At 43.7% G+C, this 23,652-nt stretch overlaps 3 protein-coding genes across 7 annotated transcripts in view; 1 reads left to right on the top strand and 2 right to left on the bottom strand.

Moving 5' to 3' along the window:
- Positions 1-1,615, bottom strand: part of DZANK1 (double zinc ribbon and ankyrin repeat domains 1) — a 38,910-nt gene extending 37,295 nt beyond the window's left edge. For 3 of the 4 annotated variants that reach the window (XM_069954220.1, XM_069954223.1, XM_069954222.1), the window contains exon 1: positions 1,467-1,615. The gene's annotated coding sequence lies outside the window, so the exon portion shown is untranslated. Of the gene's footprint in view, positions 1-1,290; positions 1,354-1,466 lie in introns of those variants that run through there. The other variant, XM_069954221.1, reaches the window with a different exon arrangement.
- A 192-nt stretch (positions 1,616-1,807) lies between these two features.
- On the top strand, positions 1,808-13,214 carry POLR3F (RNA polymerase III subunit F). Its single transcript, XM_069954376.1, has 9 exons — positions 1,808-1,995; positions 5,266-5,383; positions 6,055-6,122; positions 6,627-6,694; positions 6,982-7,094; positions 8,421-8,564; positions 8,693-8,800; positions 10,807-10,998; positions 11,285-13,214. The coding sequence occupies exons 1-9, from the start codon at positions 1,940-1,942 to the stop codon at positions 11,360-11,362; spliced, it is 945 nt and encodes a 314-aa protein (XP_069810477.1). The 5' UTR covers positions 1,808-1,939; the 3' UTR covers positions 11,363-13,214.
- Positions 13,215-14,048: 834 nt separating this feature from the next.
- On the bottom strand, positions 14,049-23,628 carry RBBP9 (RB binding protein 9, serine hydrolase). 2 transcript variants are annotated; one of them, XM_069954154.1, is made up of 6 exons: positions 23,542-23,628; positions 21,033-21,233; positions 19,160-19,202; positions 16,235-16,340; positions 15,955-16,040; positions 14,049-14,692 (listed from the first exon to the last, which is right to left on the bottom strand). In XM_069954154.1, the coding sequence occupies exons 2-6, from the start codon at positions 21,153-21,155 to the stop codon at positions 14,466-14,468; spliced, it is 585 nt and encodes a 194-aa protein (XP_069810255.1). In that variant the 5' UTR covers positions 21,156-21,233; positions 23,542-23,628; the 3' UTR covers positions 14,049-14,465. The 2 variants fall into 2 exon arrangements, with proteins under 2 accessions (XP_069810255.1, XP_069810254.1); XM_069954153.1 differs by having other exon boundaries at positions 23,410-23,552.
- Positions 23,629-23,652: the final 24 nt, after the last annotated feature.

Genomic DNA, 23,652 nt, shown 5'->3' with positions numbered 1-23,652 from the left:
ACGCCCTAAAGACTTGTATGTTCAGGCAGCATGAAAGTAATGACGGTTCCCTTTAAGAAAACTAAAGGCCTTTATGGGAGACAATGTTAGAGGGGTGCGGTAGAATAAACATTATGGCGTCCACTGACTACAGACAATAGAGACTTTCATAGGCTTCCCTGCTGCACTACGTTAGTCCCACTACTATGATCCCAATGCAAATACTAACAAAATTCTGTATACAACCTGGAAGAAATACATATATAAGACACACAAAGCAATCTATAACAATTACACATAATGATAATCTCCTGAAGATGTAACAATGTAGCAAGTTTTCTTTTTTTTTCTGGCCTTTTTTTGTTGCACAGCTGCAATGTATACGCATAGCTTTAGGCTATGTTCGTAAACGCACACTAGGCCCTGGGCTGCAATATGTGAGCCTAGCCTTAGGCCGTCTTTTATGCAGGACCTATGGCTTTTCCTGATGTATTCCTGTGTATTCCCCATGAAATAAGAATTCTGGCCCATATTTTCTTGTACATTATTCCTCCATTACTTCTGAAACTTTATGGCTAGATTGTCAATTATCTGTTACCAACTGGAGGCCTGTCCCTGCACTGTTTGAAGGGGTTATCCAGTGAAAAAAAAAATTCTTTCAGATCAACTGATATCAGAAAGTTATATAGATTTGTAATTTACTTCTATTTAAAAAATCTCAAATCTTCCCACACTTATCAGCTGCTGTATGTTCTGCAGGAAATGTTGATTTCTTTTCAGTCTGACACAGTGCTCTCTGCTGCCACCTCTGTCCCAGAGCAGGAGAGGTTTTCTATAGGGATTTGCTACTGATCTGGACAGTTCCTGACATGGACAGAGAAGGCAGCAGAGAGCACTGTGTCAGACTGAAAAGAAAACACCACTTCCTGCAGGACATACAGCAGCTGATAAGTGTGGGAAGACTTGAGATTTTTAAATAGAAGTAAATCACAAATCTATATAACGTTCTAAAAGTTTTTCGCTGGATAACCCCTTTAAGCCTATTTAATCAAGGCTGACAGTGTTGAGGACACGCCCCCAGCTGGTAACACCCATTTGGCTATTTAGTGACACAGTTTCAGAAGGAATAAGAGAGGAATATCACAACAACAAGGCCTATATAATGGATAATAGGGGTGATTGTCCACATAACATATTGCTACCACTACAGACTATGGGAATAGAAGGGTTCTGGTCTTCTATACCAACAATGAATAACATTACTAGCAATTCAACACTCCATTTTATCCATTTACTGCAATGCTCTCCTACCTGTCCAGATGTTGTAGAACTATAACTCCCAGCATTCCTGCATCCTGGGAGCTGTAGTTGAAGCCACAGGTTGGTGCCATACAGTAAGGCAGCTATACAACCACTGGGTGGCAGATGATACCCATCCATACCTAGAGCCCCCTTCTCTTCCCCGCCCCCCATGCCCTCTTCCTCACCGGCTAGTACACGGCACTCGGTGATTCTCCGGTCCCTCCTCGATCCCGTTACTACAGACGCTTCTCCCGGTTGAGCCTTCTGCCTATCAGCACAGAGTCTAGTGATTGGCACAATCCCGTTTCCCTAGTAACCAAAGATGCGAAAACTTGTCCCTCCCCCCATTCACAGAACGGAAATACGTAAGAGGAAGCGGAACTCCTGGCAGCCATTTTTGAAATGGGCAAAAGACTCTATATTCTATAGGTATAATTGTGTAAGAATTTAGATCAGCAGTAGTACATTTTATGTGGAAATATTTCGTTCTGTCCTAGTGACAGAACTATATGGCGAAATATCATTGTGGTACAAGGTTGCCCTTACACTTCATGTCCGGCTAGGACTCAGCCTGTGCGGCGCATGCGCAGTAGAGATGCGGTGGAGGCTGTGAATGGTGGTGTACGGCGGCGTGGATGTCCCGGAGAGCTGCTAGGAGATGGCGGAGGCGAAAGTGAAGCAGGAGGGCTGGGAGGCCGCGGAGATAGAGAACAGGTTGCCATGTAGCTTCTTACTGACATCATGTCAGCCTGTGTACAGCTGGTAGCTTTATAGACATTGCAGAGTGTCAGTAAATGGACTTAGAACACAAGGTATATGTGGGTATACACCACTTCTCTCTATATCATGCTCAGAGCTGCAGGCACATGATTCTTGTCTATTAGCTGATGGTTGTTTGCAAAGGTAGGAAATCATGTTTTACTTCTAAGCTTAAAAAGTTATAGGGACTGTGCTGAGCTGCAGCCTGCACACCCTTCCCTCCCCCACTCTTCTTGCCCTGGAAGATTTATATACTAGGGTCAGTGCTGGAAGCCAAGCAGGACCGGAAGGAGATCAGCAGAGTCTATGATACTTGAGCTTGGAAGGAAAACATGGTTTTATAACTTTGCAAACCGCTAAAATACAGGTATCATTTGTTCTATCTACTTTTCAGGTGTCGGCCAATGTCTGTAGTTCTGAGCATTATATAAAGCCAACAGATTCTGTTTAAGGGTACGTTCACACGTAATGACTCACAGCGGAAATCTCGCTGCGAGATCCGCTACGAGTCAAGGTCCTGGCAGGCCCCTGTCAATACATACAGCGGTCTGAAAGACTGCTGCGAGTATGTAATGCAGCCGCCCCCTTAACCCCTTCGTCTGCCGCTCGGCTCCCCCGCTGTCTGTATATACATTACCTCTCTCCTTGCTGCATGGGGTCCCAGCGTCCTGCTCTCCTGCCCAGCCAATCAGTGTGTTGCCCAACCGCAGCCACTGATTTGCTGGGCGGGAGAGCAGGACGCTGGGACCCGATGCAGCAAGGAGAGAGGTAATGTATACACAGACAGCGGGGGAGCCTGCCAGGACCTTAACTCGTAGCGGATCTCATTGCAAAACTGGAAGCGAGATTTCCGCTGCGAGTCGGTACGGTACCCTAAGGGGTGGGTTCACACGTAACAGATCCGCAGCAGATTTTCCTGCCGCCAGAGCCTATACTTCACCTGGTCCCCGCTCCGGCTTGCTTCGGGGGTTCCTGGCACGTCCCGCTCGGCCAATCAGTGCGCTGCCCCGCCGCAGCGCACTGATTGGCTAAGCGGGACATGAAGACATTTGGAGACCCGAAGCAAGCCGGAGCGGGGACCAGGTGAAGTATAGGCTCCGGCGGCGGGGGGTTAACGGGGCGGGCTGCGGACAAACTGGCAGCGGGATGTCCATCCTGCTGCGAGTTTGTCTGCCCATAGAGTGTACTGGGCAGGGATGTGCAGCGGATTTCTCGTACCCCGTTATTTGTGAACCCACCCTAAAGGGGTACTCCAGCAAAAACCTTTTTCTTTTAAATCAACTGGTTTCCGAAAGTTATATAGATTTGTAATTTATTTTTATTTAAAAATCTCCAGTCTTCCAGTGTTAATCAGCTGCTGTATGTCCTACAGTGCTCTCTGCTGCCACCTCTGTCCATGTCAGGAACTGCCAAAGCCGCAGCAAATCTCTATAGAAAACCTTCCTGCTCTGGATAGATTTGGGAGCAAAGAGCAGTGTGTCAGACTTGATGTGATGTCCTGCACGACATACAGCAGCTGATCAGTTAGGAAGACTTGATATTTTTAAATAGAAGTAAATAGCAAATCTATATAACTTTTTGAAACCAGGGGATTTAAAAAAAAAAAGATTTTTGCTGGATTACCCCTTTAAGTCGGCAAAGCTGTATGTATGTGGTGTACCGTCACTGGTGGCCTACTGAAAAAGATACCTGTAATAGAAGTTCATTGGGATTTGTTATATATGCAATCCCCTACTGTAAAGCTGAACAAGTCATCTAGGGCATCCTGATGGGTTCACTGGTCCTTAAAGTGAATGTACCATCAGGCCCGGGCTGAAGCACTGGAGACGGGCCGACCCACCCCCAGTGAGAGGAAACCCCCACATTAGAATCAATAGAGCCGCATCATACAGGAGCGGGGTTTCCTCCCACTCGGGGTGGGTGGGCCCGCCTCCAGTGCTTGAGGCCGGGCCTGATGGTACATTCACTTTAAAGGGCTCTTCACATCTCATGAAGTGGCGATCTATCACTGTGATTTTGCATCATTTCATTATTGTGGGGGCTCAACTTCTGAGACCCCCAGCAATTATGAGAATGAAGGGAGCACAATGCTAGTATAATGATGTCTCTCCTCACAGTTACTTTTTCCTGTAGTGTGGCTTCACTTAAAGGCGTACTCCAGCTGGGGTTATTTTTAGGGTCTGGCCAGGGAAGGGGTGGAAATTGAGGCCACCGGTCCCTTACCTCCCCGGTTCCAGCGCCGGGTTCCGAATTGCATCGCCCCGTTCTCCCGTCCAGCTGCCGCTTCCTGGTCTGAGCTGCGGCTTGAGACGTGACGTCTCAAGGCAGCTCAACTATTTAGCGGCCGAGGCGGGACCCCGCTACGACTGCTGAATAGCTGAGCTGCCATGAGACGTCACGTCTCAAGCCGCAGCTCAGACCAGAAAGCGGCAGCTGGACAGAAGAACGGAGCGGCGCGATTTGGGACCCGGCACTGGAACCGTGGAGGTAAGTGACCGGCGACCTCTATTTCCACCCCTTCCCCGGCCAGACCCTAAAAATAACCCCCACCCGGAGTACCCCTTTAAGTAAACGGAGTCAGCCAGGTGGCCAGGAGAGCTGGTACTGCCTTCAGACCCCCCAACTATTGTAAAATAATGGCATATCCTAGTGAGATGGGAGCATACACCTTTGAAGTGGACATACACTATAGATCTAAGATGTTGAAATAGGCAAATCTAGCCCCTTTTCTGCTCCCTGTTGACCCTTTTCATAACTCACAGGAGCATGACAGATGGCAAATAAGGCCGGTACCAGCTAGTGATTGGCAGTTCAGGCATTTTGTGCAGAGGAAGTGGGGAGCAACAAGGACCAGCATTAAAGGGACATGTGACACCAGTAGATAGAGGAGACAATAGCAGCTCCCTGTGGAATGACCTCTTCAAAGGTCACAGAGCACGCTCAATAACATTTCACATTCATCTCAAGAGGAGACAGTGTCTGTCTATCCATGTCTGTCCATGAGTCTTGCTATAAGGCATGTCACTTAATGCTGTTTAAACAGCTAAGGCAAGATGGCAGCCCCCATAACAATGCACAAAAATAGAAAGGAACAAGTTTTATCTGACTTCTAATCAGAAAATAAAATGTAGCCGATACATTCCCTCTAAGTGAACCAGATATGATTGGTGCTGTATATCTTAAACATTCTATGATATGTATCTGCTTTGTTTCTGTATATTGCAGGATTATTGAGCTCTGTCAGCAGTTCCCTCATGGAATCACCGATCAGGTTATCCAGAATGAGATGCCACATATTGAAGCCAAGCAGAGGGCTATGGCTATTAACCGTCTACTGTCCGTTGTAAGTTTAATACGACTATAAACAGACTGTGTTCATATAGATGGTGTCATCTGAAAATGAAAGTATTTGCAGCTTAGTCACTGCCCCTCACTGGTGTCAAACTCTGCTTGCTGTCAGTGAAGGAAAACAGTGATAACATCCAGAAGCTGAAAGTACATGTGAAACTAAGGCTATTTTTACACATTCATAGGCAGCATGTGATATATGGTCTGTGTGCTGGCTACATAGCATAGACAGTCCATGATATGAGGCCAGCACATGGCAATATATATCACAGATTGCACATCAATGTGAGAAAGGGGCTTTAGGCGATGTTCACACTATGTCAGATGCTCGGGTTTCAGTCACAGTTGCAAACAGAACCAAATGGACTGCTGCATAAAGATGGCGACCGTCATTGACTTTAATGGGCTCTGTCAAGTTTTCACTTTGGATTTTGAATATTTTTGATGCCTGTGGTGCCAGTGTCTGCTTTCTTGTTTATATAACTGGGTGGCCCAGTATTATGTGTATTATGATACAACACACTGATTTTTATTGTATCGAGGGAGAGGGTACTGATTGATGAAAAGTGTTATTGTAGGGAAACAGAACAATATGCAAGACTTTTCCATTGGTCTTTTGTGCTTTAGTAATCTTTAAACTGACTGTATAAATATTTTACTCTCCAGGGTCAGTTGGACCTGCTCAGAAGTGGCACCGGCCTATTGTACAGGCTGAAAGATGCGCAGACGGCAAGGTGAACATTACCGACATATGGTCAAGACTGATGACATAAAAGACATTTACTTGTTTTGTGAATCATTATATAAAGATGATGAAATAGTGCAGTTTTTATTCCGTCCACTAGATGACAGCACCTAAGCCTACACTACAATGGACTGGAGCGTTTCTCAAGTTGGGTTTTCTGAACACAGCAATAATAAGATCTTTTCTTTTTAAAGTAGGGAAGGCAGACTCATTTATAACTACTACTACTTATTGTAGAGCATTAGTTACACAGCGCTGTACACTTCCCAATACATGTGTTGAATGTCTTCACTGAAACAGAGCAAGAACATAGCCTTATAGTGTCATGAGAGCAGTAGTGCAGGTGGACATGGACAAGTGGTAGCAATTCCTACAGCCCTGTGTTTACTGCGTGTATGTTTGGCTATGTTAGTGTTATAGTGGCATTTTATACTGTGATACTGTTAGTGATTTGTTTTTTTGTTGTTTTTTTTTCTCACTTTCTGATGTGCAGTAAAATGAAAGGTTCTGACAACCAGGAAAAGTTAGTATATCAGATTATTGAAGATGCTGGCAATAAAGGTATGTTTAAGTATGGGCATTTGTGCTATGAGCGATGTTGTATTGTTCCCCCTTTTGCAGTGCATACAAACCAGAACTGGACATCTTATTATTGGATTTTGAAGTCCAGGCATAATTGGGATTGTAGTTTTGCAACAGCTGGAGGGCCGAAGGTTCTCCATCCCTGATCTAGACAGATATCAGCTCCATTATATTGTATACAACCTTTCTTCAAAGGCGTTATGAGTGGTTGCCTTAAGGATGCCTGACTGTATATAACTGGCTTAATATGTGCCTGTTTTTCCTAGGAATATGGAGCAGAGATATACGCTATAAAAGTAACCTTCCTCTCACTGAAATCAACAAGATCCTGAAGAACATGGAAAGCAAGAAACTTATCAAAGCTGTCAAGTCAGTAGCGGTGAGAGGTGTTGGTTTTCTTGTATAGATAAATTTACTCACCTACTTTTGCCCTTTTTAGCTTCATTAGTCTTAGGGGCCTATTCCACGGAGCGATAATTAGCCAAATCTGCCCGATGTGGCCGCTTATCGATCGGTGGAATAGACAAAACGATCAGCCGATGATCGTGTCATCGGCTGATTGTTTATTTAGGCCCAAACCTAAAACCATCGGTCACCCACCGCGCATTGCTTTGTGGAATAGCGGTGGGCGGCGGGCGACCGGTGATTTGAGAAGCAGCATACATTACCTAGCAGGGCTTCTCCGCTCCGTCTTCCTCCCTGGGTCCCACGTGCAGCATCAGCCTCGGTGCGGCCTGACTGAGCTGTCAGACCGCTCAGCCAAACACTGTCCGGGACCGCCACGGCCAGTGATTGGCTGAGCGGTCTGACAGCTCAGTCAGGCTGCTCTGGAGTTGATGCTGCACGCTGGACCCGGGGAGGAAGACGGAGCGGAGAAGCCCTGCTAGGTAATGTATGCTGCAAGGGCTGCAAGGACATCGGTAACAATGTCCCTGCAGCCCTCGCTAACGATTGTCGGGCCGTGGAATAGGCCCAGTAAACGAGCGCCGATCTACCAGATCGGCGCTCGTTTACATAGTTGATCGAGCCCTGCTCGGGCCGTGGAATAGGACCCTCAGTTTAGTCTTTTCTTGTCTGTATCTAAAAATTGGTGGGGTCTCAGCTGTGACACCCCAAGTGATCAAAACATTTAACATGTCTCTAAGGTCTCATTCACACGTTCGCAATTGAGGTCCGTACTATGGATGTGCAATTCATGCATCTCTGCATTTAAGATAGCAATCCATGATGCAATTGCTGGTTCGGACTAAGACCTATCCTTTTTTTCTTTTTTTTTTACGCGGCACGGATCACAGATGTGTACACATGTATGGACTTGTGAACGGAGCCATTAAAACGTACTGGTCCTATGATCACTACAGACATGAGACTGAGGCCTAAGACATATCTAGTTTTCTTTGTCAGTTCACTCTGACTTCAATAATGAAGTAAAAACACAACACAAAGCTATATTAAAAGGTTTATCAAAATTCATATTTCATAAAGAATATAATTTCCAGAATAAGATAGGCCAGGAAAGGCTACATGTCCACTTTAAGGAACAGAGAGAAATAAAATTCACCATCTTCCTAAAAATGAATCGTTCCTCCAATGTTTTTCATGATCTTCCCAATTTTGCACATCAGTGATGTCATAAAGAGATTAGGATGATGTTCTGTATATGACCCGCTTTTCCATTGTAAGTAATTGTGTTGTTTTTCTGCAGGCTTCCAAAAAGAAGGTGTACATGCTGTATAATGTACAGCCTGACCGATCAGTGACTGGCGGTGCTTGGTATAGTGACCAGGACTTTGAGTCTGAATTTGTAGAAGTATTAAACCAACAATGTTTTAAATTCTTGCAAACCAAGGTAACTTTATATTGATAGGATTAAAGGGGTTGGTGCATCCCCCCACCTCTATAATCTGCATGTCTTTTCGTACTGAAGAGCTTCAACTTTACATGAAAGCTTACAGTATTGTCCATTGCTTGTACCAGGCAGAAGCTGCCAGAGACAGTAAGCAGAACCCCATGATCCAGAGGAACAGCTCCTTTGCCTCATCACATGAAGTATGGAAGTATATCTGTGAACTAGGCATTAGCAAGGTAGGCATTGAAATTAAAGGAGTTGTTTGATAATAGGATGGAGATATGCCACAAAAGAGCACCTTTTTTTCAGAAGCAACACATGTGAGTTACACATGGACATCCAATGAGCACCGTGTAATGCTTAAAGGGTCCCCGAAACTATCACATGCTGCATGCTCTTCACAGATCAGCATAGAGATTGGGTTGCTGAGGCACTATCCTAAACCAGTTGATTTCCATGCTCAAGCCCTATTATAATTAATACAGAACTTGAACTTGCTGAACATGGGATGGTGCCTCCGTAATGCAGTCCCCTGGCATGAGCTCTGATCTGTGGAAAGCACACCATTAGAGAAGAGCGAACCTCAAGCATGCTCGAGTTCATCCGAACCCGAGCGTTCGGCATTTGATTAGCGGGGGCTGCTAAAGTTGGATAAAGCTCTAAGGTTGTCTGGAAAACATGGATACAGCCAAGGACTATATCCATGTTTTCCACATAGCCTTAAAGGAGAAGTCCAGCCAAAATAATTTTTTGATATGTTATTACTTATGGAAAGTTATACAAATTTCTAATGTACATTAATTATGGGAAATGCACATATAGGCCTATTTCCCTTAATTTAGTAGATCATGGAGTGTTAGAATTCTCTCAGATACAGTGACGTCACGACCCAGGGTGTAATTCCTCATAGTATGAGCAGGCGATGGGAGTAGTAGCTGGGTTATCCCTATGGCATGCCTTTTTCGGGGATTGTGGCAAACTTCCCCCTATCCCATGGCTGACTCCCCGCCCGGCCGCGGCTCTCCCCTCACACATACTGGTTTGTGCGGCCACCTAGAAGCATCGGGAGCCGGTATATGTGAGGGGAGAGCAGCGGCCGGGCGGGGAGTCAGCCATTGGATAGGGGGAAGTTTGCCAGAATCCTGGAAGGAGGAGGAGGGGGGAGCAGAAGGGGCATGATGGCTGCACTGTGATGAGCGGCTCCCCCCTGCGCCCGGCGGCAGGCATGTCGTAGGGATAACCCAGTTACTCATACTATGAGCAGGTGATGGGAGTAGTAGTTCAGTGTATATAGTCCAGTGCGGTGGCAGGGGGCGGCAGTTCGGCGGGTGATGGAGATCGGCCCTGGTACTACAACGTCCATCATCTGCTCATACTATGAGCAGATGATGGGAGGAGTAGTACTGTGTATATGTGGCAGCAACACCGAGCAGGGGAGGGAGGGGGGAGGTAGATGCACAGGCACCTCTCTCCCTCCCTGCTCGGTGCCCTCCTATTGTACTGATTGAATACATTTATGGAATACTTTGGGGAGCAAGGACACTTGTTCCCCAAAGTATTCTATAAATGTATTCAATCAATAAAGCACACTGTACACTACATTCCATTACTTTACATAGACATCCATAGAAACAATAAAGTCCCATAGACTTCTACACATATGCTGGACACTCCATAGGAATTACACTCTGGGTCGTGACGTCACTGTATCTGAGAGAATTCTAACACTCCATGATCTACTAAATTAAGGGGAATAGCCCTATATGTGCATTTCCCATAATTAATGTACATTACAAATTTGTATAACTTTCCATAAGTAATAACATATCAAAAAATAATTTTGGCTGGACTTCTCCTTTAAGGCTTTATCCAACTTCAGCAGCCCCCGCTAATCAAATGCCAAACGCTCGGGCTCAGATGAACTCGAACATGCTCAAGGTTCACTCATCTCTACACACCATGTAATATTGTGGCAGTGACCTTTTAAATTCTCCTGTGCTGGTGCCACAGGGAAACAAACTCTTTCTTTGTTGACTTTACTAATTATTCAAATGCAGCCAACAAGATGACGATCCCTGCAGGGTTATTATTTGATCTCTACCAAACTGAACCTTTACTTTACAGCTGAGCCCATATGCATATTGGACTGCTGCATAAATAATGTTTCATAATACAGATTATTTATTTATTTATTTTTTAAGATGGAGTTAAGTAGTTACAGTGAATTGCTTTTCCATGTTAGGTTGAACTATCAATGGAAGACATAGAAACTATCCTCAACACATTAATTTATGATGGCAAAGTAGAGATGACCATTATAGCTGCGAAAGAGGGAACAGTGGGCAGTGTGGATGGACAGATGAAGCTTTATAGAGCAGTGAACCCCATCATACAGCCAGCAGGCTTAGTGCGGACCCCCTGTGGTCTCTGTCCGGTAAGTCAGCATTATTACTCTTTTATGTATAATGTTAATGATTTGTATAGTAGTATAATCATTCAGTCTGTGGATAAGATACCAATGGATGCAATTGTGTGCATCTGTTTTGATCTGTTTTTCCATTGACTTCCATTACAGCAAAAGAAAAACGGATCAAAATGCATCCACTTGCATCCAAATGCAGTCTTTTTTTGATGCAAAAAAATTCATCTGTTTTTTGCAAAAATGGATGAAAAAAATGTAGTGTGAACCCAGCCTAAAACGTTTTCTTATTTTCTCCTAGGTTTTTCACGATTGCCATGAAGGTGGTGAAATCTCTCCGTCTAATTGTATATACATGACTGAGTGGCTGGAATATTAATGAAGTTTGTAGGAAAAATCTAATAGTATATTGCAAGACGGTCAACACTGAACAGAACAGTGGTCGGGACAGATATTTATTTTAGTATTTTATTCTATTTGGTACTTGATGAAGATTTATCCAGATAACAGTCTAAGCAGAGGAGCAAGGCCGCTTCATAGAAGTTGTTCCTTTCTTTGTTCAGACTTGTACAATGTGGGAAGAAAGTACCAGAATTCCTTATTTGCAAAGCAGATCCATGTTATTGCTTGTTAAATAAGTGTTAATAAATTTACATTACATGTTCACTATCACTGGGCTTTAAGTGCCCTAATTTAGAAAAGGATGGATGTGTTAAAGGGGGTTGTACAGGTTTCTAACATTGATTGTCCATGCACAGGATAGGCCATCAATGGGTGCCAGCACCTCCCCTCTCTCAAATAGCCACGGTACCCATATACAACAAATAGTGGCATGGGTTACTGCAGCTCAGCTCCCTTTCAATTCAATAGGAACTGAGCTGCATTAACCCATGCCCTCCCCCCCCCTTACACAGTAGACAGGGCAGGACTTCCTGCACTATGTGAGGTGTATGGCTCTCTGAACAGCTGATCGGTGTTGGCACCCCTACTGATAGGTGTTATAAAATCCCTTTAAGCCATAATACCTTTACTTTCAAATATGTCGCCAGATTCTGTATGATGCCCTTTTCTTGGGATGCCAGAAATTTTATTGCGATTTACAGCAGATCTGTCAGGTCCTCCTATATGAGGGCAGTATGATAGATCAGAAGATGTTGAACTATGAGAAGTTTGTTCAGTTTTCTGTGAATTGATTTCAGAATTCGTATGTTGTTTAAATGCAGCCAGGACTCCTCCAGAGAGCCTGTAATTATCCACACACTGACTACCTGCTCTCCCTGTATACAGGCCAAGTCTTGTATTAAGGTTCCCATACACCTTAGACTTTGAACAGCCAAACCCGCTGGTTGCAGCGGATTCGACTGTCCATCTAACGGGTATGGGGCTCTACTGAACAATACAGACAGAGGATGTTGGTGGTGATAAGGGCTGACCCCTTTGTTCAGAGAGAAATAAGCTGCAGCTAGAGCACTCTCACTGCAACCTACCCCTCCCCTTCTCATAGACAACACAGGAACGCTCAGCCATGGCAAACGTTCCTGTGTATTGGGAGGGCGGACATTCAGCCATCAGTCATTAAAGGTTTATGGCCACCTTTAGAGGTGCACTGCATAGACACTTTTGGTTTATGCAAATTCCAGCCCAACGGTGGGGTCTAATGATCTGATCCCACAGAGTCATACATCACTATGAGGCTGGCAGTTCAAGCCATTAGACCTACGTTTGGGCCGGAGCTTGTGTCTATATTACGCTTATCTCAGACAGAGACTTTGATGCTGCCCTTTTTTTTTTTTTGTTCAGTTATGTATCAACTTGAAAGGATAAGATAGGATAAGAAGACCCAATGTACATGTGTATTAGTAACAAAACATCCCATAGCTACAGACAAATTCTTGATATTCTACATGTAAGTCTTTCTTCTTCTCTATTAGGACAGTTTCACCCAAAGTGTATTTTTATAGCTGGGTGACCGGATATGAGTTTAATCCAAACTCACAGAACCAGCAGGATCTATGAAGCTGTGACTTTGGGTCATTAAAACTGCAGTCAGGTCACTGGGCCTTAAAGTGTTTATTTATTGTATTTTACAGACTAAAAACATGAAAGCTCTTCTCCTCTGAGTGAGGCTGCTGTGATTTTTATGTTCGCAAGAATACTTGTTTTACTGTTGAGGTCCCACAATTCATTACGCTCATTGGGGACATTACTGAGGACTGTCATTTAGGTTCCTGATTATAGCACTGGACATACGGTCACGTTGTCAGCTATTAAGTTGCATTTGAGCAATAAAAAAATGGTTGCTAAAGTATCGATAACCTTTAGAGCTCCACAAGACAACATGACCCACTTGTAAAATGATTATATATAAGTCAAAATAGTCAATTGTTTGTTTTCATATGTTTTATAAATCAAAGTACGTGGGAAATGAAAACTTATGCATCAAACAGGTGAGGTTTATTTACAGTGTCCAAAAAACATGCACCATCTAGTGCAATGCTGTACCAACAGCAACAATAACAGTATAGTCCAGTACAGGGTAGTAGCTTTAATGCAGCTATATCGTAAGAGCGATGTGTCCCCTAAAGCATATGCTGCTCAGCATCCTTGTCACATATACACATGCAGGATACAGCAGAGAGTGTCTTAATCACGCTAACCCCTCCACTGCATGTGTATATGTGACAAGGATACATGGATGCTGAGCAGCATATGCTTTAGGGGACACGTCGCTTTTACGATATAGCTGCATTGAAGCTACTACCCTGTAGATGGTGCGCACTGCGTTATAGCAGACTGTGTATGTTTTTTGGACACTGTAAATAAACCTCACCTGTTTGATGCATAAGTTTTCATTTCCCACATACTTTGATTTATGAAACATATGAAAACAAACAATTGACTATCTATTTTGACTTATATATATATAATCATTTTACAAGTGGGTCATGTTGTCTTGTGGAGCTCTAAAGGTACTTTGACACTTTAAAAATGATGTCATAACAAATGTAGAGATAGAAGTTAAAACAAGACACAAAATACAAACAGGCAATAACCACATCGGTTGCTGAATCATAAAAACAAACACAGAATTTTAATTGAAATTGTGGTATTACAGTAACAGCACCGGCCACTTATGGTTGGTCGTTTTTTGCATATAATTAGTTACAGGCTCAATGACAGAACAAAATCACAGGTTTAAAGCGAACGTTCCATCAGGTACATCAGGGTTTTTTTTTTGTTTTACATTAACTGATTGGTGATGGCGCAGGAATCCCGGTGGCAGGGTACACTTTTTTGAGACCGGCTCTATTGATTCTTATGGAGTTGCGTCACAGAGGGGTGGGGATAGAGCCAGGGCGGTGAGCGGCACCAGGTGGCGTTTCAAAAAAAAAAGAAAAAAAAAAGCTGATGGTACATTCGCTTTAACACAAAATGCAGAAATATCCTGACTTGTGACATGACCTGTTACTGCACAGCTCTCTCTATACAGGAGTTGGAATAAGTTTCTTTACTGCATCTAGTAGGTCAGTAAACTCTGTGTTCTGGAAGTGTCCCCGGTCTGTATACTTGTGCAACTCTACACCTAGATTATCAGCAACCTCCTGCTGCTCGCTCCAAGGAAGGAATGGATCATCCGTAGAAGCAAACTGGATAATGTGAATGCAGTTTGATTTTATTTTTTCCCATTGCCAGGGGCGGTTGAAATAACCTAAAAGTAAAAAAAAATTGTCTTCAATTAACAAATAGTTTCTTTATAATTTTGATTAAAGTCCCTATACACTCTCAGATTTGTAATTTATAAGAAAAGACAAGATATCTCAGTCTTTTCTTCATGACCTGTTCCCTGTTTATAGTCTGTTCCTGGCTTTGGCTTCAATGATCTTCCAGATATATCTGTGTAATAGGGCCTTACGTCTCTGTTCTCACAAAGCAAGTTTTCTGGAATGTACAAGGTTATTGTGTGGCATTCAGCTTTACTGTTCAATGTCATCTATCATCCTTCCAAAAACGTCATCATTTCTCAGGTGAAATACCTCGCTTTAAACTTTAGGGTAAATTGTTCCTGTGACTGAACTTGGCCTGCAGCAATCCATGCATGTACAGATAACACTATTCATGTCTATAGAGTAGATTTTACTGTGAAATGTTTGAGGAAACCCATGGAAATGTTTTTTTTTTCTTTAAACTGCATCAAAAACAGGGCGTAGAGGTGTTTTTCTAGATTTGCAGATTCACCAGGCCATAGAATATCCTAGGAGGATCAATATATTAAAAAAGGGTATTTCACTGTATCAAGTATGGCCATAAACTTTCATAGAGCAAGTGTAATCTTAGATTAGGTTTGGTCTATATACCTATATACAGTGTTTTACTTACAGGACACAATGGTGTGGTAAACTACATCTTGTCTATTACAGGCCAAAGTATACAGAAAGGAGAAGTCCAGCAATCATTTTTTTTTTTTTTTTTATTAAAGTATTGTATTAACCCCCAAAAGTTATACAAATCACCATTATACACTTATTACGGGAAATGCTTATAAAGTGCTTTTTTCCCTGCACTTACTACTACATCAAGGCTTCACTTCCTGGATAACATGGTGATGTCACTTCCTGGATAAAATGGTGATGTCACAACCCGACTCCCAGAGCTGTGCGGGCTGTGGCTGCTGGAGAGGATGATGGCAGGGGGATGCTCGGTGTCCCTCCAGTGCCCTGTGTCCCTCTGCCATCATCCTCTCCAGCAGCCACAGCCTGCACAGCTCTGGGAGTCGGGTCGTGACATCACCATTTTATCCAGGAAGTGAAGCCTTGATGCAGTAGTAAGTGCAGGGAAAAAAGCACTTTATAAGCATTTCCCGTAATAAGTGTATATTGGTGATTTGTATAACTTTTGGGGTGCAATACAACACTTAAATAAAAAATTTTGCCGGACTTCTCCTTTAATACTAATGAAATAAGGAGCACATACCGCTCTCTCTTTCATTTTTATCTCCCAAGTCAGAGGTGTACGCTGCCACTAGAACTATGGCAAACACTGGATGTGTTTCAGCAAACCTGCAATATAAAGAGGTGAATGTACAGTCATTTAAGAGGGGCCAAGAAGTTCTATTAAAAAAAACCTTTTTATCTAAAAAATGTACTAATACACATGCACACTTGGTTCACATGTTCTTCAGTATGTCTTTAGGTTAAAAAAAAGACTGGAATGTGGCATAAGGGAGTGTGCAGATGGCACACTGTGTCTGTACCTCATGGCTGCAGCTGCTCCAGAACTGTGCCCGATGATTATAGTCCTGCTGTCACACTGCAGCTCGGATTCCATGAACGGCAGCCATACTGATTCTCTTGCTGTAACTACATTTCAAAAGTAACAATAATAGCTATAATAAACCACAACAGAGAAATGCGTCCAACTCTCCTATATCATACAATAATTAATAAGCCTGTTCGGGTGACTGTCTAAGTTTTAGTTGATTGGGTTAAGAATTTTTATAGGGTAACCATAATTATTTGTATGACTTTCTTCATGAAACCAATTCTTGGATCAATTACAGAGTAATGGTTTGTTTACACAGACAGATTTATCTGACAGATTTTTGAAGCCAAAGCCAGGAACAGACTATACTTCTTTATTGTAGTGTAGCAAACATATGGTACAAGGACGCGTTTCGGCCAAGCATGGCCTTCATCAGCTTAGGGGTGTACACCCCTAAGCTGATGAAGGCCATGCTTGGCCGAAACGCGTCCTTGTACCATATGTTAGCTACACTACAATAAAGAAGCATAATCTACTTGGTGAGTGCCGGGCTCTTCCTAATATCTGAACATTTTTCTCACCTCGAGCACCACCGCCACGGAAGTGCCGTCTTCTACATATTTCTACAGGAACAGACTATACACAGGGAACATGTCAAAGGAAAGACCTGAGATTTTTCCTCTTTTCAAATCCATTCCTGGCTTTGGCTTCCAAAATCTGCCAGATAAATCTGTCTGCACCATAACATAGATAGTATGAATCAAATTCCACCACTGATGATGCCATTCACGGCAGCCTGTAGTCTTCTTACTGTAAAGTCAAATACCCCTATTACACGGGGCGACTATGAGGAGCAAACGAGCGCTGCCAGTTCTCGCTTGCTCCTCATTCCCCGCTTGCTGCCAGCGCTCTTAAACGCGGCTGCAACGAGCAGGTGAGAGCCGGGGGCGCCGAGAAGTGCGGGGGGGGCTGCCTGGGTGATTGTTTGATCTTCCGGGCAGCCTATAGCGTATTGCGGCGGTCTGCTGCTGCCACTCCTATTCCACTGGGCGACGGCAGCAGATGGCTGCTATATGAGTCTTTGCCTTTCAACATGTTGAAAGACAAACGACTACAACGATCAGCCGACATTGTTCATGTCGGCTGATTGTTGTGTTCTTTTACACAGGACGATTATCGGCCAAATATGGCCGATAATCGTACCGTGTAATAGGGCCTTAAGGCTCTGTTCACTTGATGTTTATTTTGTATTATCTAATACCTTTTTACCACCATTTTTATGCTATTTTTCTGCAAATTTTGCAATCGCATTAAAATAGCATCAAAAAACACATCATTAATGCGAAATAAACATCGTGGTTGACACACAGTATTTTGGTCAATACTTTTCAACTAAAACCAGGAGAAGATTGAAAACACATCCTCTGATTGTCTAGTCTAACTTTAGACCACCTACTTGTTGGCTGGGACCCCCAATGATCCTAAGAATAGGGATCAATCACTCTGGGGATGATTGTGTCTCTGTTCTCAGGATCACTGTGGGTCTCAGAGGTCAGACCCCATGTTATCCCCTACCAACAGAATAACAAGCTGAGATGGGAAGCTTATTGGTGAAAATTCTGCAAAATCTGCAGGGAAATACTTTTTTTTTTTTTTTTTTTTACTTCTTGGCTTGTAAAAATATGACCATGAATGTCATGTTTTCCAATGATTTGTCAACACATTTTTAAACATGCATTTAATCAGACAAAATACACCAAAGTGGAAAAGCACCTCTAGCCGAAGGCGCATGTGCTATTTGTCATATATACAAGGACCAAAGGAGGACTTGGCTGCATATATAGATGGCATAGGTTGGATAAGGTAGTAAAATATCCGCACAGGATACAGTACATTGTGCCAACAGGAACCTGGCAGCTATAGGCAAGTAAACAAACACAGATTATATTTGCTTTAGAATAAATTTTGGATGTGCCCAATGATAACTACTGCAGAAAATTCTATTAGCGTTATTAATGTGTTTAACTGCAACAAAGCCGCTGCCAGAATCATCTGACAAAGGGATCCAGCAGGTGAAATATTACAAACCTGAACCTTCTCTCCCCCCAACAACTGGTGCCGGAGAAGATCAGGACGCCACCATACATATTGAATAGTCAGATGGTTCCACCAAAAATCGTTGGGATTGGCCAACACTTACCTACTTATCACTGTATAGCAGATATATATTGCTATCAGCCGCACATCCCGTTTAGAAATTGTGAAGCCGCACAAAAGATGTGATCAGCTGATCGCGGACACTTTTACACAGGCCGTTTATTGGGCAAGGAAGCATTTTTTTAGCAACACTCCTCGCTGATAATCGGCCAATGTAAAAGGGGCCTAAAACCAATAAGAACTTTCATTATCTGCCAGTGATGGCGTCCAAAGTAGTTGCAGATGGGGGTGCTGAACCCTTGATGCTCGTCACTGTCACAACATGAGCCCGCTGAAAGATCCGCTTCTACTCCCAGTCGGAAAGTCCACTCCTGATACCAATACCATTATCAACCCCTTAAAAACATGGCAGAGTTTGGGCTCTAAAGACACATTTATTTATTAAAGGGACTGTACCATCAGGCCTGGGCTGAAGCACTGGAGGCAGGCTGACCCACCCCTAGTGGGAGGAAACCTCCACCCCTCTATGACATTGCTCCATTTGAATCAGGAGCAGGGGTTTCTTCCCATTGGGGGTGGGTCAGCCCGCCTGCAGTGCTTCAGCGCAGGCCTGATGGTACAGTCCCTTTAATTGTCAAACTTCAAAGCTGTAACTTTTCATTTTCCCATAGACGTGGCTACATCAGTAGACAAAAGGTTTATGTACATGGACTCCCTAGGGACAAAAAAAACAACAAATATATAAATACCGTATACATACATGGATCAGGCATGTTACGGAGCAAACACTTGAAATTGGGAATCTGAAAAGAAATCACACAAAGTTATAAATTGACTTATATTACTGTAAAAGTTGGTATAAAGCTAAAAGAGAACCACTGCAGATAAACTTTCCACAACATGGCCCATAACATCCACAGCTGAGGCAGTCCTAGTTTAGCAGGGGCTATGTGAAGACTCGGGTAGGGATCAACTCATCAGCGGGTCAAGGAAACTGGCACTATATAGATGCTTAAAGGGAACCTGTCAGCCCAGCTAAGGTGGTGAAGTCCGTCAACCCTCTCCGGGAGCTAGAGAAATCACGTCCCGAAGCTGAGCGCGCGCGTTATGCAGATCATTAGAGATGAGTCCAACATTTTTTATGGAGCGGGACTTGCAGGGAGGGTTAAGTATGCCGAGCTCTGCCACCTTAGCCGGGCTGACAGGTTTTCTTTAAAGGGGTACTCCAGTAAAAAAAAAAAAAAAAAGGTTTGTAATTTATTTCTATTAAAAAATCTCAAATCTTCCAGCAGTTATCAGCTGCTGTATGTCCTGCAGGAAGTGGTGTATTCTTTCTAGTCTGGAGATCAGGAGAGGTTTTTTTTTATGGGGATATGCTGCTGCTCTGGACAGTTCCTGACATGGACTGAGGTGGCAGCAGAGAGCACTGTGTCAGACTGGAAAGAATACACCACTTCCTGCAGGACATACAGCAGCTGGAATGTGAAAAGTAAATTACAAATCTCTGGCACTTTGTTAATTTTTTGTGCTGGAGTACCCCTTTAAAGAGGATGTACCACCAGGAACATCCTCTTTAATCTGAACCCACTGATCAAACGGCGCCGGCACGGGGAAGCCAGTGCCGCGGTCCGTTTTTCGGACCGTGCACGGCGCCGCTCTATGCACCGGAACCAGCCGGTGCTCAAGCACTGGAGGTAGGCCGGGCCGCCCCCAGTGGGAGGGAATTCCCTCCCCTGTATGACGTGGCTCCGTTCATTCCAAGGGAGCTGCGTCATACAGGGGAGGGAATTCCCTCCTACTGGGGGCGGCCCGGCCTACCTCCAGTGCTTGAGCACCGGCATTCCGATGCATAGAACGGCGCCGTGCACGGGAACCGGGTTTCGGATGGCGGCACAGGCTTCCCCGTGCCGGCGCCGTTCGATCAGTGGGTTCAGGTTAAAGGGGATGTACCTGGTGGTACATCCTCTTTAAGTCGCCACAACCATAGCCAAAACCTGAATTTCATACTTACCTTCTGTGTCAGCCCTAAGGAAGTGTGGAGGAGCTAACGCATATAATTACTGTGGACGGCACTATTCTAAGGGCTCTCCATCTGGGGTATCATTACAATTTTACAGTGTATTTTTATACAAAAGGTTTAGTAGTTTTGCACCTTATTTTACACACACACTATATATATATATATATATATATATACACATACAATATCATTTGAGCAAAGCAGTAGTCTGTATGACGACTTTAGCAGTGCGCCCGAGGTCAGAGAATACTACTATGGATTATATATATATTCTGAGCAGTCACAATACCTGAAATTCCTAGCCATTGCCCTAAATAGAAAACTAAGTAGCCCGGAGATGACGTACATAGCTATATACATAGTGTCATCATTTGCGCAGCCAACTTATGACCCTGCGGCAATGGGAGAGTCTACTAAGGAGGAATTATTTGTTTTAGATACAACCGGATACACGTCATCCATTGTGTTATTGTGTAGTGCCAGGATATTCCCCAGCCCTATACACAATTCATCACCGACCCCATACAGACAGCAGGAGGAAAGCCAATGATACCGAATTACACGTCTCAGTCTGCAGATTGAGGATACGTAATTGCTTTGCATATTTTCTCACCTTGTCAAGTCTCTTTTTAGTCCAGCCATACCAGATACTAGACTCCACATTCCCTCCCCCATTGCCGGGCACTATGACAGCTTTTTCTGGGGAAACTACAGCTGCAGCAGAGACCTCAGACATTGCTGCACATTACAGCCTCATGTGCCGGAAGTGCTCTGCCTGAGAGAACTGCATCATGGGAATTGTAGTTTATCAGAACTAAGGAATAGAGACAGAAGCTTCTGAATTTACAATGAACCTGTACTTTATTACAAGCAGATTTTACCTTACAAATATATATCACACAAACTGTCCACATATATAGCAGACTGCAGACTTCAGTATTCAGTTTACACTAAAATCTGCAGCATGAATAGTTTTGTTTTCTTAAAACCATGTTCACACACTGGTTTTAGGATGTTATTTTCAGAACATTTTCCTGGAAAAATGACTGTAAAAAAAAAAAAAAAGCTGTTTTTTTCTGCTGTTTTTGTTGCATTTTTTTTCTTAGCCTAAAAAAAAAAGCCAGGCAAAATGTGTGTCCAAGGAAACCCTGAGCGCTGTTAAAGGGGTACTCCATAAAAAAATGTTTTTAAACCAGCTGGTGTCAGAAAGTTATGCAGATTTATAAACTGCTCTTAAGTCTTCCAGTACTTATCAGCTGCTGGAAGTGGTGTATTCTTTCCAGTCTGACACACTGCTCTCTGCTGCCACCTCTGCCCATGCCAGGAACTGTCCAGAGCTTGAGAGGTTTTCTATGGGGACTTGCTGGACAGTTCTTTTCAGGGACAGAGGTGGCAGCAGAGAGCACTGTGTCAGACTGAATACACTTCTGGCAGAACATACAGCAGCTGATAAGTACTGGAAGACTGGGGATTTTTTTTAATAGACATAATTGACAAATCTGTATATCTCTGAATACATTTTTTTTCTCCCTCCGAAGTACCCCTTTAAAAACAGCTCTATGGCAGCCCCCATAATATTGTATAAAAAAAAAAACAACTAATTAAAAATAGAATAGTTAGAAAATAGAAACAGATTAGAAGAAAAGAACGAGTTCCAGTATGCAGATCTAATCAGTAAAAAAAAAAACCGAAAAAAATGTTTTGAGAAATCTAGGTGATAAATTCCCTGGTTTCAGAGGCATTTTTGCATACCTCTACTTCTAGCACTAAGGGCCAGTTCACACTGAGCAAGATCGTCGGAATCCCACCATGCTCAGTGTGCTGCTGTAAATGAATGAGAGGGCGTGCGCTCGTCTGCTGCCGCTGCTCTCCGCTGGGAGAACTAACATGTTAGCATGCAGCACACTGAGCATGGCGGGATTCCGCGCCGGAAATCTCCGCCGCGGAATTCCGACGATCTTGCTCAGTGTGAACTGGCCCTAAGGGTCTGTTCACACTGAGTAAAACAGGTGGAATTCTACAGAGAGCCCCCGCCGCAGACTCCGCTCGGAATCCCGCCTGCCTCAGTTTGTCAATGTGATGCTGCTATCCGCTCAAAGAATTGACATGTCATCGCATTGACACAATGAAGCAGGCGGGATTCCGAGCGGAGTCCCGTCCAGTGATTGGCTGAGCGGCATGTCAGCTGACAACCACTCAGACGCTGCCGCCACCAGGATCGGGGTGCTGAAGAGCACAGGAGAGAAGATCGGGAGTTGGGAGAGGTAAGGTAAAAGGTGTTTGGGCAAGGGCTGCATGGACATCGCTAACGATGTCCATGCAGCCCTTATTGCCCTATTATCGGGCCGTGTAATAGGTCCAGTCAGCGAGCACCAATCTAGCAGATCGGCCCTCGTTCACTAAAATTTATTAAACATGTAATAGGACAATAAGGCTGCATTCACACATTCAGTGTTTTTCCTGGTCCCTGACACATCCATGTTTTTCACGGACTGCACAGATGTCAGATCTGTGCAATCCGTGAAAAACACAGATCTCATAGACATCTATGGGGGAATCTGTGCCGTGAGCTCCTCCGAGTTATAACACGTCCTATTTTTTCACGGAACGGATTGTGGATTCGTGAAAAAAAAACAAAAGAAAAACGGAAAAGCCCAATAGAAAGCAGTGGGCAATAAAATTGTCCTTGTTCATGGATCCGTGATCACGGACAATTTCTCGGAACGTGTGAATGCAGCCTTAGGGTATGTTCACACACGTTGGAGTTTCATTGTGTTAATGCAATAAAGGACGGCTGGACGGCAATTAAATGAACAGTAACACAATTAAATGATCAATTACTGCAATTAAATCACATTGCGTTTTCATGTCGTTACTGCATGTGTGAACACAGCCTCAATGGAAATACTTTCATCATGAACTGAAATAAAGTAATTCACATTTATTAATTTCCCAGGTTGGAGTTACACTTTATGTGGAGAACATTATACCAGTTATCGTGACTGAATAAACAGGTAATGTCCTAGACCAGGTTTATTTTGAGGGATCGCTTATGACCATAGAAACAAGTTAGTTTCCATGGTAACAAGCTATGTGACTAACTATACAACACAAGGGATAACCTCTGGCCAGGCAGAACCGCCCAGCGTGATGACGTCAGAGCACTGGCAAAACCTGTTCCAGTTTAGACTGAAACCATGCGCGACCCGAGCTGATGACGTACACTAGCTAGT

Source organism: Dendropsophus ebraccatus, chromosome 15 (genome assembly GCF_027789765.1).
Source record: "Dendropsophus ebraccatus isolate aDenEbr1 chromosome 15, aDenEbr1.pat, whole genome shotgun sequence".
Classification (NCBI taxonomy): domain Eukaryota; kingdom Metazoa; phylum Chordata; class Amphibia; order Anura; family Hylidae; genus Dendropsophus; species Dendropsophus ebraccatus.
The sequence above is the reverse complement of the archived record's forward strand: the minus strand, read 5'-3'. Positions and strand labels throughout refer to the sequence as shown.

Bases quoted from the DNA above. Each gene is read 5' to 3' on its own strand.
- POLR3F (XM_069954376.1), top strand. From the start codon at position 1,940: ATGGCGGAGGCGAAAGTGAAGCAGGAGGGCTGGGAGGCCGCGGAGATA. The intron at 1,996-5,265 runs GTTGCCATGTAG...TGTATATTGCAG, and splicing joins GCCGCGGAGATAGAGAACAG to GATTATTGAGCTCTGTCAGC. The intron at 6,695-6,981 runs GTATGTTTAAGT...TGTTTTTCCTAG, and splicing joins TGAAGATGCTGGCAATAAAG to GAATATGGAGCAGAGATATA.
- RBBP9 (XM_069954154.1), bottom strand. From the start codon at position 21,155: ATGTCTGAGGTCTCTGCTGCAGCTGTAGTTTCCCCAGAAAAAGCTGTC. The intron at 16,041-16,234 runs GTACAGACACAG...TTTATATTGCAG, and splicing joins GGAGCAGCTGCAGCCATGAG to GTTTGCTGAAACACATCCAG. The intron at 14,693-15,954 runs GTATGTGCTCCT...TTTTACTTTTAG, and splicing joins TAAAAATGAAAGAGAGAGCG to GTTATTTCAACCGCCCCTGG.